Here is a 19,024-nt window from a genome sequence, read left to right as displayed (position 1 = left end):
TTGAGATCATAACTCTTGCTGAGGAAAAAAAATATTTCTCACTATTGCATTGTATTTCTTATGATTGGACAAACATTTTATGGTCCTATGCCTTCCACAGACGATATAAATGTATATAAATACATTTAGACCACTTAACTTAGTGATTCCTATCGGAATGTGAAAAGACTTTCAACAGCATAACAAAAATTGTTTTTGAACCAAAACACCTACCCTGTGGCACTATGTTTAACATCTCACTTAATATGAATCATGTTCAAGTCTTGTTCTAAATATGTACAATGTTATGATGGCACTAATGTAACATCTTGACTGCCATAAGTGAACATGACTCAAAGTTTATTTATAATTGGAAGAAAGAGTAGTAATTCGCATCTTGAAGGAATAAGTATCTTACATGAAAAACAGGATATGCTAGGCTGGCAGGCTAATAAGTTAACGGTAAATTAATGTAATGGAAGGCTAATTGGCAAGTGGTATGACAAAAACATGCTAACAAATAGCTTGTGAGCTATATTAAAAATGAAGCATGTGTAAATGGACCCTTTTCACACATTCCAAGGCTGTCCGATCCTGCTCTTGGAGGGCCACTGTCCTGCAGAGTTTAAGCTCCAACCCCAATTAAACACACCTGTACCAGCTAATCAAGCTCTTACTAATCATACTAGAAACTTCCAGGCAGGTGTGTTGAGGCAAGTTGGAGCTAAACAGGACCGAGTTTGGACCCCCCCCCCCCCCGCCATATACTGATAATGCTTTTTTTTTTTTTTTTATAATTTCATTTTTAAAGACATTTAATGTACATTTTAACACTATGCTTTGTGTTATATTACCTTGGCAATAAAATATAGAAAAGAGTGTTTTTAAAAAACATTTGAGGGAGTGATAGCAAATTTTGACATCTTTTGACCAACGTATTCAAACTCTTTTGTTACTTGCTACTCTTTTGTAAAGTCAAACAGACAATGCTATCATGTTTTTTTTCTTTTGTTGTTGGAGCAAATGATAATGCAGAAATTATGTTTGTTGTAGATTTTCACAGTTTTTACTATAAAAGTGACTTGAAAAAGTGAAAATTATAAAACTTAACAACTATGACTGTAATTCTGAGAACCCTGGAAATGTGAAAATGGTCCATTTGGCTATTTTATCTTTGGTTACATCTTATGATCTAAAAACCTAAAAGTTAACGCCACTGAATAATTAAAAAAAAAAAAAAAAAAAAAAAAAAAAAAGTTATTGCGACTTTTTCTCTCACAATTCTGACTTTTTTTTCCATAGAATTGTGAGATATAAACTTACATCTCGCAGTTCTGACTTTATTACTCAGAACTGCGACTTTGTCTCGCTATTGTGAGTTTATATCACGCAATTCTGAGAAAAAAAATTCTGAATTGTGAGAGAAAAAGTCGCAATTACCTTTTTTATTTTTTATTCAGTAGCAGAAAAGGGCTTCCGTAATGATCTGTGCCATAAATTAAAAGACTTTAATTTTCATATTTACATAAATATATCCTAATGCTGTTATGTAGGATTTGTAATCAAGCACTGAAGTCAAGTATCCATTAAGGTTCAAGGTAAACACAAGCTTGCATGACACGATGATTATATAAATTAATTGTCTACAGGCACTTCTTCTGCTGTAGGGTTCAACGAAAAATGTACGTTTACAAGCCACCAGAACCTCTGCTCCAACTTTCACTATAATATTTAAACAAGATTATTCAAGATATGCAGGCAAGGTGAGGTGTTAAGTGGAGCTTGCTGCTTTAAATAAAGGTACTGATGGTTGGGTTGGACAAGTAATCCTGATTAAGGTTTGTGGAGTGAATAAGGGGAGAGAGGTGGGTTAAGTGCTGGGGTGAACAATGTTAAATGAACTGCAGAGCAGGCCTGGCAGGGACCAGCTGGCCACACGACCTCTTTCACCTCCCCCTCTCACCAGAAAAGCTTTAAATGAGAGTGCTGATAGATGAAGACTACAGAATAGCCCGATAATTAGTGTGCATGCATCAATTAGACCAGAGGATGGAGAGAGAGAGAGAGACATGATAAATTTATTTACCTTTGACTTTCTGCTATCAGGGCCACATGAATGACCACATCGTTCACAATGGGACCCTGCAGGAAACAAGCAAAGAAGACATATTAGAAAACTTTGGGTCTCAACGGAGAAGACTCAAAGGCAAGGGCACAGAGTGTAAAATCAGGAGTGAGTGACTTCACCAAAAATTAAGAAAAGAGAGAGAGACCTTAAAAGTGAATGAAAAGTCAGAGCAGTCAGAGTATAACCGATGACTGGGTGGTGGGAGGGAATAGAGCAAAACAAGCTTCATTGAGAAGAGAGAGAAGGAGAGATTGCAGACAAAGATGAGGGGGACGATTGTGGATCAGAGCCCTGATTCTTTATGCTAGCTCATTACAGTCGTTTGGGTTGGATGATGTAGTAATTTCGCTGAGATAATGAGCTGCTGATTGCTGAAGGTTTAGGTTGGGTCATATCAATCAGTAGCTAAAGCCCTCTGCCTACACAGAGGACAGCCAGGCTCCATTTAACCATTTTGATCACAACTTGGGGGCTTCTCTATGTTTCAAAACAATCATTATTTCTGCCGTTCTGCTCGGTGCCATGGTCAAAAAAAAAATAATAACCAAGATTTGTAGGCACTTCTCTTGGAAAAATGTATCCTTTCTGCTACAACTCCAAAAACTGTAATATTAAGCTAATATGCTAATATCCAGCTAATATGAAAATAACACACCTTCAAATGCGCTAGGATTCATCAAATGTCGAGATAGACAGATCTATTAGTCTGAACGGAAGATGGTAATATATTTGTGGTGTAGGCCATTTGTCTCGACTGTTGTTGTTTGCTTCCCCTGAAACGGGGGAGATAAGTGCTCGGTGAACAAGGCAAATCACAGCTTTGGGTTAAATGACATATTGGCACAGCCATTTTGTGGAGGCAGTGCAGTGAGTCATCACAAGGGCTGATCAACAGAGACTATACATGCTAATTCTGCCCTGCGTGAAGGCTGCAGAGGAGGATGGTATTTTGTTCAGGTGGATAGGAGCAGGTTCAAGCTGCCCTTGATGGATGGGAAGTGAATGTCTGGGTATGTTGTTAATATGTGACAGGTGCAGAAGTAGTCAAAAAGTGAAAAGGTGCCGTGTAACTTCAGTAGTTTGTACTGCGCTATTGAAACAACTTGGAGAGATATTAAATGGCAGGGTTAAAGTCATTCATTTATGCACCATAAATAATTGCAAAACAATCAACTGCAAGAGCATCAACATTAACATTTACGCATTTGCCAGATGCATTTGTCTAAATGCTGGAAAAATACACTGCAGGGGTGAAAGTCAGGACAGAAAATCTGAACACTTTTCAGGCAACATACGCTTGGAGATTTGGAAAAACTGGGCTTCATGCACACTACTCAGGATCACACAATACCAGGCGGTCAAGTTAGAATACAACAAACTAAAAAAGAAACATGCGCCTTGTTGCTAGGTGACTCATGACAGATGAAAACAATATTTGTTCTAAAATTGGCTCAAAATATCAAACATATTCATATCATGGTCTGAAGCTCAAATCTGAATCTGTGTCTCTATATGCTACATGGTTCTCTGTGAAATCTGTGAACTCTGACTGCCTAAAATCTGCAGACTGGCTCTGACTTTTAGCAACTAGTGTTGACTCCTTCAGACTGCAAATAGAGGCAATAATGTACGCAACAGTTGTTTAGTGAATTCCTAGCCTTGTCAATGCATTTAGGATATGTGTTTTATCGGCAAACACTTTCATTTAACTAGTTGCTTATTAGGATAGTATATTACTAGCATACTGGCTATTTATTAGTACTTATAGAGCACATATACATTTATTAATTTGGCAGATGCTTTTATGCAAAGCGACTTACAATTGAGGAATACATCAAGCGATTTACCATAAGTTGGCAATAAACACGAGAATTGCCCGCAATACAAAGTTTCAGTCTTTATAGTAAAAGCTAGTACAGGAAAGGATAAGAATAAAACAGAACAGAAAAAGTGAAGGCATAGTTTTTGTTTTAAATTTTATTGTATTCTACTTTGTTAGTTTTACTTTTTAAATTTTAATTAATTAATTTATTTATTTTTATGAGCAGGCAGTTAGATGCTCACAGAAGAGATGAGTTTCCGGTTGTTTCTTGAAGATTGTGAGAGATTTGGCTATCCTGATGGAGTTAGGTAGGTTATTCCACTAACAGGGTACGGTGAAAAAGAACATCCTGGAGAGTGATTTTGTGTCTCTCTGCAATGGGACCATATATTAATGCCTTATTCTGCATGACCATATTTTAGATCCCTTAATCCAACCCCATACCTAAACCTAACAACTACCCTACTTACTATTAATAAGCAGCAAATTAGGAGTTTATTGAGGCAGAAGTCATAGTTAATAGTTATTTAATAGAGAGAATTGGCGCCCAAGCTAAAGTGTCAAACATGTAAGCTACAGGAATATTTTTTTCCATTGTTTCTGTTGTTGATCACATTAGAAAAATATTTTAAATCAAGCTTCAGCTTTGGTAAAATAAAAGTGAAAAAAAAAAAAAAATAGAAGATAGCTTTCTTTTTTTTTTTAAGAAAAAAAAAACACATTCCTTTCTTGTATATGCACAGCTTTTCTGAAAGCAGTGTAGTGGCTTTGTAGTGATGGAAGTTTTATTGGAAGTGGTGTGAATGATGGCAGTTGGTGGTGTACAAAACCCTGCAAGTACTAGTAGTGGTACTGGTGGGAGCCCTTCTGCGCTCTGCAGACTCCTGCAGTCTACCTCTCCACACTGAAGCAGCAGACAATAAACTATGAGCAGCTCAATAGGACTGACAGTGATAAGAAATGCTCTTTATTAATGTCTCCGTTATAAATCAGTCAAATGATCTCTATTCATAATGTGGCTCCAAGAGCCCCACCGTGAGTCAAACAGTCAATATTTACCTCTAATGACAAATCTGTCTTCCTCTAAGAGCAATAATAAATTGAAGACCAACAAATTAGCAAATGAGGCTAAAGGCTCTTGTGACTTTTAGCATAATCATGCTGTATCTGCAGAGAAGCACAAATTAGTCCTCAAAAGAGTAAACATCTGAGGCATTGTACCATGATGGTATCATATGTTAATGCCACGGTATTTAGATTGATAACACCTCTATGTATGATTACCATATTTATATTATATGGTATGAACTTCAAATTATACTACGGTATTATGGTACAGACTAGGGCTGAACGATTTTGGAAAATAATCTAATTGCGATTTTTTTTTTTACCAATTACCAATATTGCGATTGAATATGCAATTATTTTTTAAAGCTTTTTATATTCTGTATTATTCAACAAAGACAAGCAATAAATCATTGTATAGTATGCAGTGTTGGGCACGTTACTTTAAAAAAGTAATTAGTTATATTACTAGTTACTTCTTACAAACAGTAACTAAGTTACATCATTATAAAAGAAACTAATTACCAGGGAAAGTAACTATTGTTACTTTTTTTTTCAAATATGTCAAATAACTTGGATGCCTCAATATTAAATAAGTTAAATGAATGAAATGGTCACTAAATAGAATAAATTATTATTATAAAACATTGTACACTAATCTACACTATTTTACTGTTTCTGTGGGACAATATGAGAGATACCTATCAAATTAAACTGATTATTGTAAATATTCGTTTTATTCGTATTATTTGTAAATGATCAACCCTCTATAGACACCTTGGCAACAGAATCTCCATTGGCTTGTAATTTTTTAGTTTACTCACCAGACTAATATTAATTATCTGATATACTAATATGTTTGACTACTTTAGTAATTTCTATGAGTACAAATCTTAATGTTTAAGCATATAATGATATTCTAGGGAATTGTGTGCTTCTAATTTTATAGCAACAGTTTGGACAGGACCCTTTTCTATTCTAACATAGAAAAGGGTCCTATGCTAATGTCCTATGCTAATGTTAGCTCTAATGCACCTGCAGAACAGGTTCAATTCTTCTTCATAATGCATTTTATCATAATACTTCATGTAAGGTCGCAAGAAAATGTTTTGTTGTATTTATTTAGAAATACTTTTGATAATAGTTGGGTAAATGTGTGCTGGGATTGAAGCTGTGGCTTGGTAAACGTTTTATTGTCAGTATAAATGCTGATAATGGCTGAATTAAAAGTCTCCTTAAACTAGTTTGTCATGCATTCCTTTATTTCAACACATTTACAGGTAAATTCTAGTATTTTAAATTTGCGATTAATCACAGTCCAGGACTTTAAAATTAACGCGATTAAATTTTTTAATCGATTGACAGCACTAATATATATATATATATATATATATATATATACACACACACAGTATACAGTATATAAAGCTTATGTTTGGAAAATGGCAGTTTTTTTTTAATATCTCACTTAGCATCAGTCAGTCAAACATTATATGACATTATAATAATTTAGTATTAAATGAAGATAGAACTTTAGTAATTAGAATAACCATGTATGAATGCATATTCGTCATGTTGACTGAACTTAGGTCTGGTGCTTAAGATATTGTTTGTCATTTTGTGTTTCTATAAAAAAAAAAGGGGAAAAAAAACTACAAATAATACTGATAAGATAAAACTACTATGAATTCTACTACTAATAAGAACAATATAAAACACACTAAGGATTATTGAGCTGCTGGGTTCATGAATATTAATCAGGTTGTCTGCGTTCGCTCGAACTGATTCAATGAAATCAAAAAAGGGAGGATAATAGGTGAGCGCCAGCCAATGAGATAGTCGTTTGCGTATTAGTCCCGCCCACTACCAGAAAAGCCGCACAGCTAGACCGATCGCTGTGTGTCATCTAATACTGCGAGAGCTATAAGCTATATAAGAGCTATATAAGAGAGCAGACGTCTCCTTATGCTTTCTCTCGCCGTACTTTGATGTTATACACCTATCTATCTTCAAGTCTTCAAGTTGAACACACCTCTTTACTCTCGCGTGTCACATGACACAGAGTGTAATCACAGCCTCTGCAGTTGAAAAATCATGTTTTTTTCATATCGCGGTATTATCGCAAATGCAATTAATCGCTCAGCCCTAGTACAGACTGTAGTCAGGGTAGCACCATATTTAATTTTTGACATGAATGAAAATGAGGCTGTGAGGGATAGAAGTACTTGGAGTAGTGTTGTTTAACAACTAATCGATTGTTCAGCTGATGAAAATTTCTGAAAAATTATTTTAGTAGACAAAAACTTTTGAAAGTTGTGAGTTGTGAAAATTACATGATCTCAGATCGTTATACACTGCATGCCATTGTAAAGTTTAAGTCTATCCCTCACAGCCTTGTTTTCATCCATGTTAAATCAATATGGCGTCAAACCTGATTAAAGTCTATAGTCCAAACATTTTTTGTGAGGGCAAGTAATTTTAATACAGGAGAGCATCTTTTCAACATCTGGAGCTTTCACAAATTCAAAGCAGTCATACGTTGACAGGGTTAGACTGACTGCGGTGTAAGCTGCCCCTGCGTGCTGAGGAAATTTCATATCTGATGGAAAATAGCACTTGAAAAACGTCCCCTTCGGCAGCTAAGTGATGTTTACACCGAGTCTGGAGCTGCTGGAATTGAGATGGGATCACTAATGGCAAAACTCTACAGCTTGAGAGTGTATCACAAAGGTGTAAAAGTACAGACTAATGAAATGCTATTACTGATGCCTCAGATGCAATATACCGTAATACAGAGATCACATTTCATGTTATTACAGTGTTTTCTTTTTCTGCAGACAGTAGCAACTACAAAACCACAAGCTAAATGTAAAACAACATTCTACACAACACCAGTGTTGCTCATGTGGCAGCAAATATTGTTCTATTTTGACAATCTCAAATAAGACATTTTTACTGAATCCAGTCTTCTAATAAATGATTGCAAACGTAATTGAGCTGTGAAGATTCTATGGTATTCTCTTTGATTCTATTCTCATTGCAAACTCAATGTAACTGTAAAGATTCTATTCCAATAGGGCAGCCTGAAATAAGCCCCTTTTTCCTGAATCCATTTATGTGACAAATCAATGCAAACCTAATGGACTGTCTCTTGGAGATATGATGTGGATAAAAGAGATCTGGCAGATCCACATTCCCTTTTCAGTTTGTTCTTCAACTGCTCTTCTGCCAAAAGGCAAAAACATTAACTCATGTGAACTGCTGCTCTTTAAGATATCTAATGTTCCTTTAAGGATAAAAATTTGAAGAAGTGTCTTTGTCGATGCAGTGACTTCTCAGTGTTAAACCCTCCAGCTGGCAAGTTTGGAAGCTGTTCACATTTTAGGTTTACACATTTCACTTTATAAACCACCCCATCAAGCTGAGAGATAGAAAGAGACAGATGATTCTAAATTCTGAGACCACATTGAAGATCTGGGATTCAAAATTTAATTTAAACCTGGAAATATGAAGTTTTAGGATTTTAAAAATGATAAGCATTGGTCACAGACTTTTGGGCCCCATTGTATTTACAAAAAAACTCTTTCCAAAGTACTTTTTCAGCTCCATTCCACATCTTATAATAGAGTGAAGGGGCTCCCTATGCAACAGTGCAAGTCTGGCCACAATCACCTTAAAGAAATTGAAAAGGCTGGGGATTGGACTTTTGAGAGGGTGGGAGTGTAATTGTGAACAAAGGCTTGCTGTGAATTCAATACACATCACCCCTCTCTAGAAGGACCACGATATATATTAGATCTAGTCGGCAATTCTTATGACAAGAAGAAAAAAAATCGATTTATATTAAAGCGAGGCAGGTGAAAGCCTCGGGAGTCTGGTGCTTGTCAGTGGTGTTGTATGTGATGTAATTCCCATAAAGATGCAGTGTGTGGAGTGAGAGGAGATAAGGAGGCTGATCACTAATACCTGTTGAGCCTCTCCATGGGAAAGTCTGCGCAGAGCTGTTTCAGAAAAAGCCTAGGAGTGTGTTTTCAAGTCTCTGATAAAACACACTAGAGTCACTAGAGTCATTTGAAATAAGATGACTCAGAGCTAACCTTGACATTTTTTTTATTTTTTATTTATTCTCCCTATGTAATAATCATCAAACATCACTAAAGCACAATATAAGGCTTTATACTTGTACTTTGCTGTCACTGCATAAAGTGACATAAAAATTCTGTTTCTATTTTTATATTAAAACTAGTGCTGTCAATCGATTAAAATTTTTAATTGCGTTAATCACAGACATGGACTGTGATTAGTCACGATTAATCGCAAATTTAAAGTCTAGGATTTACCTATAAATCGGTTGAAATAAAGAAATGCATGACAAACTACCGTAGTTTAAGGAAACAGAACCTTTCATACCTCCGCTAGGTATGAGACATAATCCTTATTATTTTTTGTTTAGTTTTTTCAGCCATTATCAGCCTTTATACTGGCAATAAAACATTTACCAAGCCACATCGCTTCAATCCCAGCACACATTTACCCAACTATTATCAAAAGTATTTCTAAATAAATACAACAAAACATTTTCTTGCGACCTTACATGAAGTATTATGATAAAATGCATTATGTAGAAGAATTGAACCTGTTCTGCAGGTGCATTAGAGCTAACATCAGCATCATGCTACATAAGACAATTTATGAGATTAATAGTACACTTTTACTCGGAACTCACTTTAAACCACCATCGAGTGTTTGTAATAACTTCCTTTTGCGATCACATGTGTATATATAGGCTACACTTTGGGCGGCCACGGTACTTTATAAAAGTAGCCAAAAAAAAACGCAACCCACGGCTCTGTAATTTTTCCTGCGACTATATTTTCAAAATAGCCCAATTGTGCGGGAAAACCGCAACCGTGGCATTACTGGTTCGCTGTACCCTTATCACATATGAGTATACATATCATATGTGTACTCTCTCTCTCTCTCAGACACACTCTCTCTGCGTACGCTTCACTTTTGTCTAGCCCATCACCTCATAATCACACAATCCCTGCGTCCCAATGTGCATACTGTCCACCCTATCGGTCCTAAATGGTACTGAAAATTACTAATACCACATAGAATTTAGGATGGACAGTGTGCACATTGAGACGCAGGCATAGATTACCTTCCGCGCTGCGATGACGGCAAGAAGTTGGGGTCAAACCTTATCAAACGATTAATTTGCGTTAAAAAATATTAAACGCGTTAAGATTTTTAGATTAATCGCATGCGTTAACATTGACAGCCCTAATTAAAACCAACTGACAGGTTCTTGGGGTCTTTTATTGGTTGAGCAACATTACTTATTTAGAGGTGACATATGTCAAGATATTCTTGCAGTGAAATACACTCCAAATGTTACAGCATCAGAGTGACACTGGATTTGGATTCTCACACTATGAAGTCTGGAGTTATAATAACTGAGTGAGTGACACATAAGTGATATCTTGCCACATTCATCACGTCTGCTGGCTGTCGGTGATAAACATACAACACATCTGTCACCACTCTGCAGACATTTGAGAAACGACTTTCAGCTCCAACAACAAATACGTTTCCGCACAACCATCAGCATTGAATCCCTCCGTTGCCTTGCCAAATGTATGGTCCTTTTCCTGCTCTCGCTTTAGTATTTTTAACCCATCATCACTGTGAAGAGTTTTGTTCGTATCTCTCACCATGAAGGTGGACAAATGAGGTGCTTCAAAGCAGTGTGTGCATATGCATGTGTAGTGATGGCCATTGGAATTTTTCCCATCAATCTTTTCAGAACTGACTGCTTACACACACACACACACACACACACACACTGCATGCTTACATTTATAAAAGAGTAATTTCCACCAGGAAGAGCAACCTTATGAAGTACAAGGTGAATTAGTTTCCCCATCAAAGGCGAGATGTGAGCATGTGTGTAAATGTGCATCTACTTACTTCCAAGCAACATAGTAAGTGTGTATGTGTATGCAAAAAGGTTGTGCAGAATTCAGAACTGAACAGAGAATGTCTTTTAAAAGCCAGTTCCTGAATTTGAATGAAGGTAGTCAATAAGATGCAGAATTGCAATTCGAATTTGAATGTAAGTGGAACTGAAATTAATAGAAACTCAAAGGACAGATAGACGAAAGGATGGACAGGCAGAATGATAAAATTATATAACACTAGACAAATTGATGGCTCTAAAGATAGAACAAAAGAACAAAGTATGGATGGATGACAGAATGAACGATAGAACGGCAGAAGGATAAAAGGACAGACAGACAGACAGACAGACAGATAGATAGATAGATGGATGAAAGTTTGTGATTTACACATCCTTTTGTGATTTACACATCCTTGGACATCTGTGCACATGTCACATGCCGTATGGCCACTGATATCTCTTCACCGTTTGCGGTGTGTTTATTCGTGGTTCTGGAAATCCCTCCGGGTGTTTATGAAGTGACTCAGCCCAGAGAAAAAGACATGCAGACAGGAGATTTCATGTGGAACGAGTTGCGTCCAATCCCCTATAGTGCTCTACTCAAACCCCGAACAATCACTTCCTACAAGACGAACCGCAGGAACATCCTGTGTTTTCACATTAAAAGATACAGTCATTGAGCACAGCCAACAAAAACAATGGCGCCGTGTTCTGTTGGAATACATTTGTCTTAATGCATCAAATTAAATATGAATCAGAGAAATATAGCGTCTGCAAAGCTAAGTAACTTCAAAAAGGCCTCTTTCCCTAAGCTTGTGTATGTAAGCGAGGGAAGCATTTCAAAAGCTGTTCTCAGTGTTTAAAAGGGAAAAAGATGAGGCTGCTTCCTGCACCTTGGCTGCTCTGCTGAACAATCGTTTCTAAATTTAAACTGAGCTCCATCTGTGCTTTGTTGAAACAGGGTACATCCATCAATCAGGAAAAAAGGCCTGTCTAATCTCTAAGCAAGGACATGGTTCAAAATGAAGATCTGCCTTTATACTGAGGACAAAGTATGGGGAGATGTTAGGAGGACAAGTGGAGGCTGAGGACAACTTATGCATAAACACAAACTGGCAATAATATTGGTAACACTTTATTTCGATAGTCCACTTTAGACATTCTACTAACAGTAAGTAACTTTGCAACTACATGTCAACTAGCGGTCATTAGAGTATTAGTAGACTGTCTGCTTAATATCTGCTAACACTTTATTTTGATGGGTCCACAACATACAACATACTGACTATGAGAAACTTTGTAAGTATATGTCAACTTATTCTACTAACCCTAAACCTACCCTACTGAGAGTTAGTAGACATGTAGCTGCAAATTAATGAGAATTAGTTGACATGTAGTTGACACGTAGTTACAAAGTTACTTATAGTTAGTAGAATGTCTAAAGTGGACTTTCGAAATAAAGTGTAACCATAATATTCAATCATGTAGTGCATGAGTACTTGCATAAATACTGCTACTCAAAGACAGGCTGTAATTCATAAGCAAACATAAACTGACACTTCATATTGCTAAATCCCTCCATAAACAGACACTACCACATGTGCACACGAACACACCACGCAAACAAACAGCAGCCACAGCAACGTGCCCTTTAGTCAGCGCAGCTTTTGATGCAAAAGTGAAAAGACAAGCACGCCACGCATTACTGTGCAATATGCCATGCCCTCCTTCAAAGCAGCAGGGCTCCTCCCAGTTTCCCATGCAGCAGTGCAACACTCATGAATAAAACAGCCGCCTGCTCCTCACTGCCTCTGATTAGACAAACTTGGGCTCCCAAGCCAATATCAGTCAAATTACAGCTACATCTCAACTAGGGCTGAGGTTAGTCGGGATGATTTTGCTGGCAATATATAGTACGATTAAGCCACAAGATGATTTGAATGCGTTTTTCTGTTAGCCTCAAGTTTCCTGAAGACCGTCATTAGACTGGTTTCATGGTATGAAGGTACGTTTCTTTGAGATGTCAAGTGCCTCACCTTGAAAGCAGATGAGAGAAGGCAGCCTCAGTCAGGGGAGGAATGAAAGAACAGCTGTTACGCCAGACAATTCACAGATCACGTAGTAGGCAGGTATCAGATTTGCATTTTTGTTGCTTATGAAATAAATTCAATCAAAATACTGCTGCTTTTATTGAACAAGGGAATATGATGAACAAGTAATCCAGTGTACCTAATATTTAATAATGGTATCCCCTCTGCATTTTAAAATCTATTTTCAGGCATAATTTCAGCGAGATAAATTAGTACGGTTAAGATTATCAGACTGCACTGTCAGAGGACAGGGAGTGTTCTCTCATAATTCACAAAGATTAATATATCACAATTCGTTCATTTTTTTTGGCTGATGCTGTAACATTGTGCAATTTTTATTTTGAAATTTACTTTACCAGTAAAAAGTTTGTGGGTGTTTTTTTTAAGAAATCTCATATTCTCTCAAAGTTTCTGGCTGACACTAAGATAAAATACTAAGATAAATTTGTGCAATATTTATTTTAAACTTAATTTATGTGAATCAGTTCCAACTATCTTATTCCGACATTTTTATTTTTAAATGAGGACTATTTCATATATTAAATTATTAAAAAAATATCCATATATCAATAAGTGTGCAGCCAATTTTAAAGGAACCCACCACTTTTTTGGGAAATAGGCTCATTTTCCAACTCCCCTAGAGTTAAACAGTTGAGTTTTACCGTTTTTGAATCCATTCAGCCGATCTCTGTGTCTGGCCGTACCACTTTTAGTTTAGCTTAGCATAGATAATTTTCCTATTTAAAGCTTGACTCTTCTGTAGTTACATCGTGTACTAAGACCAACGGAAAATGAAAAGTTGCGATTTTCTAGGTCGATATGGCTAGGAACTATACTTTCATTCCGGTGTAATAATCAAGGAATTTTGCTGCCGTACTGTGAGTACAGCAAGCGCAATGATATGACGCAGCGCCCAGAAGTAGTCCCCAGCTATATCATAACTAGTTACCTATCTGGGGACTACTTTCAGGCGCTGCATAATATCACTGCGCATTTTTGAGCGAGATGCTAATGGTCTAATCCAATTCAATGATCTATGCTTAGCTAAAATAAAAGTGCTACCGCCAGACCCGGAGATCGGCTGAATGGATTCAAAAACGGTAAAACTCAACTGTTTATCTCTAGGGGAGTTGTAAAATGAGCCTATTTCCAAAAAAAGTGGAGTGTTCCTTTAAGTCAATTAAGCTGCTTAATGTTGCAAACTGGTATTTGTTGTCATTGAATTTTAATTTATTACTATAATCCTATTCTGGCTTGGTTTTGTGCAAATGCACTTTGCTATTTTCTTAATTGTTTCCCTAATGTGGCTAGTGAATCGGAAAGTTTGCACATTCACAAGAAATTGCTTATTTCTGTGCTGAAAAATAGGATGGATATTTAAGTAAATATCTGCTTGTTACTAATAAACTGCTGTTTATTATACTACTATATATCTGAGTCCTTAGCCATCTTCAAGAATCGGCTAAAAACACATCTCTTCCATCTTTATTTGACCCTCTAACTCTAGCTCTCTCTATTCTTTAAAAAAAAAAAAAAACTTGTCCCTTTTAGACTTGCACTCTATTCATCTACTAACTGCTTGTTTTCTTAAAAAAAAAAAAAAAAAAAAAAAAACACTAGCTTTTCTCATCTTTTTGTATTCTATTTGTTTTTTGTTTTTTTTATTACACAATTAGCAAAAGCAATAAAGGCCTCTAACACTAGCTTGCTCTATTTTTATCAGTTCTCTTTTTATTTATTATATAATTGAAAAAAAAACATTGCTACATGTACTACGTTAAGCTAACTGAGACTTGTTATAGCACTTGCATATCATTGCTCTTTCGTTTATTCATTTTGATTGCCTCCATTGTCCTCATTTGCAAGTCGCTTTGGTTAAAAGTGTCTGCTAAATTACTAAATGTAAATGTAAATATATACAGTGCCCTCCAAAAGTATTGGAACTGTAAAGACAAAATATCTCTGTTGGCTGTGGAGTCAATACATTTGCAAATATGTTTAAAAGATGAATATGAGACAAAACTACAGAATGTCACATTTTATTATTAGCCGTTTCAACACATACATGTTTTACCAAATAAAAAGAACAGCACTTTTAGAGTTCATCTCATTGATGTGAGCATAAGTATTGGGACAGTTGAACATAAGGCAGATATAAAAGATTAAAAGCTATTATTTAGTTGCAGATCACTTGAGCACAATCACAGCAGTGAGTCTGTGACCCATAGACATCACCAGACTCTTGGTCTCATCCTTTGAAATACTTTTCCCAGCCTTTAATGCAGCCAATTCCAGTTGTTGCTTGTTTTGGGGAGTTTCTGCCTTTACTCTCCTCTTCAGCTGGTGAAATTCATGTTCAATCGGATTTAAATCTGGAGATTGACTTGGGCAATCTAAGACTTTCCATTTCTTTGCCCTTAAATTCCTTTACTGAACTGGCAGGTGTTTTGGGTCATTGTCCTGATGCAATATGAAGCACTTCCCAATGAATCTGGTGGCATTTTCTTGAATATTGGTAGGCAAGATGGTTTTGTACCATCTGATTATCAGAGCATCACCCCAGCTTTCTGGAAGTTGTTGGTGATTTTACAGACACGTCTTTTAGGGTTCATTTTCACAGCTTTTATGATTTGTCTGTCATCAACTACTGTTGTTTTCTCAGCCGATCAGGTAGTTGTTGGTTGCTGGTGTCGCTGGTTGTTTCCAAACTCTTGATTTCTCCATGCCCTTTGTTTTTGCTAGAGCTCTAATTGACTTCCTCTTTTCTTTTAGCATCCAAATTGCTTGCTTTTCTCTCAAAGTCAGCTCCCTCATCTTCATCCTGGTTTGTGCGAGTCATCATCGAATGCAAGATTCAGAATACAGAAGTAATGGATATAACTGATACAACACATTCCCTGCTTTTAATATCTGAAGAATTAACACAGCTGATCACTTAGAAAGACCCGTGAGGCAACTGTTTCAATACTTATGCTCACATCAGATAGAGGGATGAAACTCTAAAAGTGCTGAACTTCTTAGCTGGTAAAACATCTGTGTTGAATCACCCAATAATAAAATGTGACATTCTGTAGTTTTGTCTCATATTCATCTTTTAATCATATTTGCAAATGTCTTGACTCCATAGTTAACAGAGCAATTTTGTCTTTACTTTTCCAATACTTATGGAGGGCACTGTATATATGTATGTATGTATGTATGTATGTATATATATATATATATATATATATATATACACACATACACATAAAATAATATGTAAACATGACTCATGCATGCAATAATGAAGTTCACTCAACACTAATCTCAACCTCTTTGTTAGCTTTTATAACACGCATGAGTCATCATGCTCGCTACAATAGAAGTGTCACATCTAGAGTTCTTGACAGGAAGTGACATTTCTGATAGCTCCCCACATCCTTACATGTATAAGAACTACATTTGGTAGTTAGCACTATATTATGTATAAAGTCTATGATAGACACTCCTTCACTGTAACAAGACTGCTGACAAGCAGCTTCCTAACAGCTAAAGACACTTGAAATCTCAAATCTAACAGACATAGAACAAAAACCAGTGAGGTATTTAATGAACAGGACTGAGACCACAGATTCACATTTAAACATTAAAATGACAAATCTTCATTAATGATAGTTCATACACTACCATTCAAAAGGTTGTTTTTGAAAGAAGTTTCTTATGCTCAGGCTGCATTCATCTGATTACGTTTAAAAATCCAAAAAACAGCAATATTGTTAAATAATATTAATATTTTTAAAAACTGTTAATATATTTTAATAGAATGTTAATGTACTGTAAAATATAATTTCATGCAAAGCTGAATTTTCAGCAGCCATTAGTCCAGTCTTCTACAGAAATCATTCTGATTTAGCACTCAATAAATATTTATTACTATTATTAATGTTGAAAACAGCTGTACTGCATAATATGTTTATGCAAACTATGACACATTTGAAAACTCTGATAAATAGAAAGTTCAAGAATACAGTATTCATTTGAAATAGAATTCCTCTATTATAAATCTCTTTACTGTCCCTTTTGTTCAATTTAATATCCTTGCTGAATAAAAGTTATGAAATGGCAGTGCATACTCAAATAAATATCTCTAGTTTTAGCAGCAGGGTTGTGTGTTAAAGTTTTAAATTTCATGATTTTTACTAGACAGGCTACAGTGATGATAAAGTTATCTATTTGAATTTGCAAGTGCATTTTCAAGCCCGTTCCACTTTTTGTCAGGGCTCTGACACAATTCAAACACAGCCATGAGCAGATGCTGTATTAAAGTGATACTGCAGACTGTCTATAGGGACAGATGAGGGAGCTCTGTGCTAGCTATTAAACAGCAGGTGTCCGTAGGTTTTGTCTCATCAAGAGCAGTGTGGTCTGTCTCAGCAATAACAGATCCGCTAGGAATGGATGTGCAAAACAAGTCAGTTTTTCTACAGAGATGTATCAGGGCTTCTGCTACAGCCTGCAACAAATTATGCATGAGGCTCTGAGAAAGATTAAACACACAGACCATTCACATGTGTGTTTACAGGATACATTTTAGTATTCGTGTAGTTGCCTACACGAGAGACGTGATGCAGCTCACCTGATTGGAGTATCGCATGCTGACGTTCCTCTGATCCTGCCGTGGCACATAGCGATGGATGGGGTCGATGTCCTTTGGGCTGATCAAACCATCCACTGAACAGCAAACACAGAACAAAATTACTGTTCAGTTCACATGAGCTTTAAACAAAATCTCTGAATTTTTAACCCAGACAAGGCTTTTTCAATTTGAAAAACAAGCCCTTTCCACAGATTTCTAATGTCTCTGCTGGTCTGGATTTTACTGCAGAGCATACACATGAATCATTGTCTACAATATGAATCATTCTGGGTGTGCAGCATGGTAATAACATTGCTGAAAAACAATATTTTGTGGGGGAAATCATGTTAATACTTAATAAGAATAGTTATTAGACTTAGAATTTGATATTCTCTGAAAATCAAACTTAATGTGGCACGATCAGTCAGAAGATACAGCGGAGGAGAAGATTAATGAATAATGACTTCCATTTTCTATCTTTTCCTCATAAAAATGGCTTCAGAAGACTTGGAAAAATAGTGCACAAGTCACATGGATTGCTTTTATGTTGTTTTCTTGTCCCTTTTTAAAGCACAACCCCCCCACATTCACTGTATGGAAGAAGTGTAGCTTGAAAAATACCACCTTTTGAAAAAAAGAAAAAAGAAAATCATACTCGTTTGAAAGGAAGTGAAGGTAACTAAATAATGTTAACAATTTCTCACACAATCACCGTGTTTCATAAGACCCCATTATTTAGTTTAGATTATAACCCATTTTGTCTTCTGCTTTCAGTGAGACCGCAGTGGTTCTGAGTCTCTTCCTTTTGACAAATGTGAGCAAATGGCATGAAGTCACTGCATGAATAAATAAAAGAACATCTATGTAAACTCTTCTACTGTGTGTCTGTGAAATAGTCCTGACCCTTGGGCTCTGGATGGATCTGAAACTCACCCAGCAGCTTAGCGATGTTATAGAGGGCCTGTCCCCAGAGGAACAGCATCCCATCACGGCCTGAGTTGCTGGGGAAGCGCTTCTGGCTGCCATGATTCTTCTGTTCAGCCTCTACAAAGTCTGCCGGCACATAGTAGTACTTGGGAATAACAGCGTGGCCTGTGGAAAATCAAATTAGACAAAATTTAGAGAGTCCCAGAGTGTCTTGTGTATGTACATGAGACGATTCTGTGGTGTGTTGTTGGATGCTGCTAGTGACTACACTGTCCCAGCTATGCTAAAATAATATACACCATTGTTCAAAAGTATGGGGTCATTGATACGATTTCACTGCTGAAAATTCTGCTTTGCCATCACAGGAATGAATGACATTTTAAAATATATTCAAGTGGAAAACAGTTAGTTATTTTAAACGAAATATTTCACAATA

General features: G+C 36.4%; 1 protein-coding gene across 4 annotated transcripts in view; it reads right to left on the bottom strand.

Annotated features, from left to right (window-relative positions):
* The window catches only part of LOC306842889 (phosphorylase b kinase regulatory subunit beta-like), an 82,378-nt gene that overhangs the window by 21,963 nt on the left and 41,391 nt on the right, over positions 1–19,024 (bottom strand). For all 4 annotated transcript variants that reach the window (XM_079374052.1, XM_079374051.1, XM_079374054.1 and 1 more), the window contains 3 exons: positions 18,595–18,753; positions 17,662–17,756; positions 2,066–2,121 (listed from right to left, as the gene is read on the bottom strand). In XM_079374052.1, coding sequence (XP_079230178.1) covers positions 2,066–2,121; positions 17,662–17,756; positions 18,595–18,753 — 310 coding nt within the window. The remainder of the gene's footprint in view (positions 1–2,065; positions 2,122–17,661; positions 17,757–18,594; positions 18,754–19,024) is intronic.

This window comes from Barbus barbus (genome assembly GCF_936440315.1).
Source record: "Barbus barbus genome assembly, chromosome: 2".
Classification (NCBI taxonomy): domain Eukaryota; kingdom Metazoa; phylum Chordata; class Actinopteri; order Cypriniformes; family Cyprinidae; genus Barbus; species Barbus barbus.
The sequence above is the reverse complement of the archived record's forward strand: the minus strand, read 5'-3'. Positions and strand labels throughout refer to the sequence as shown.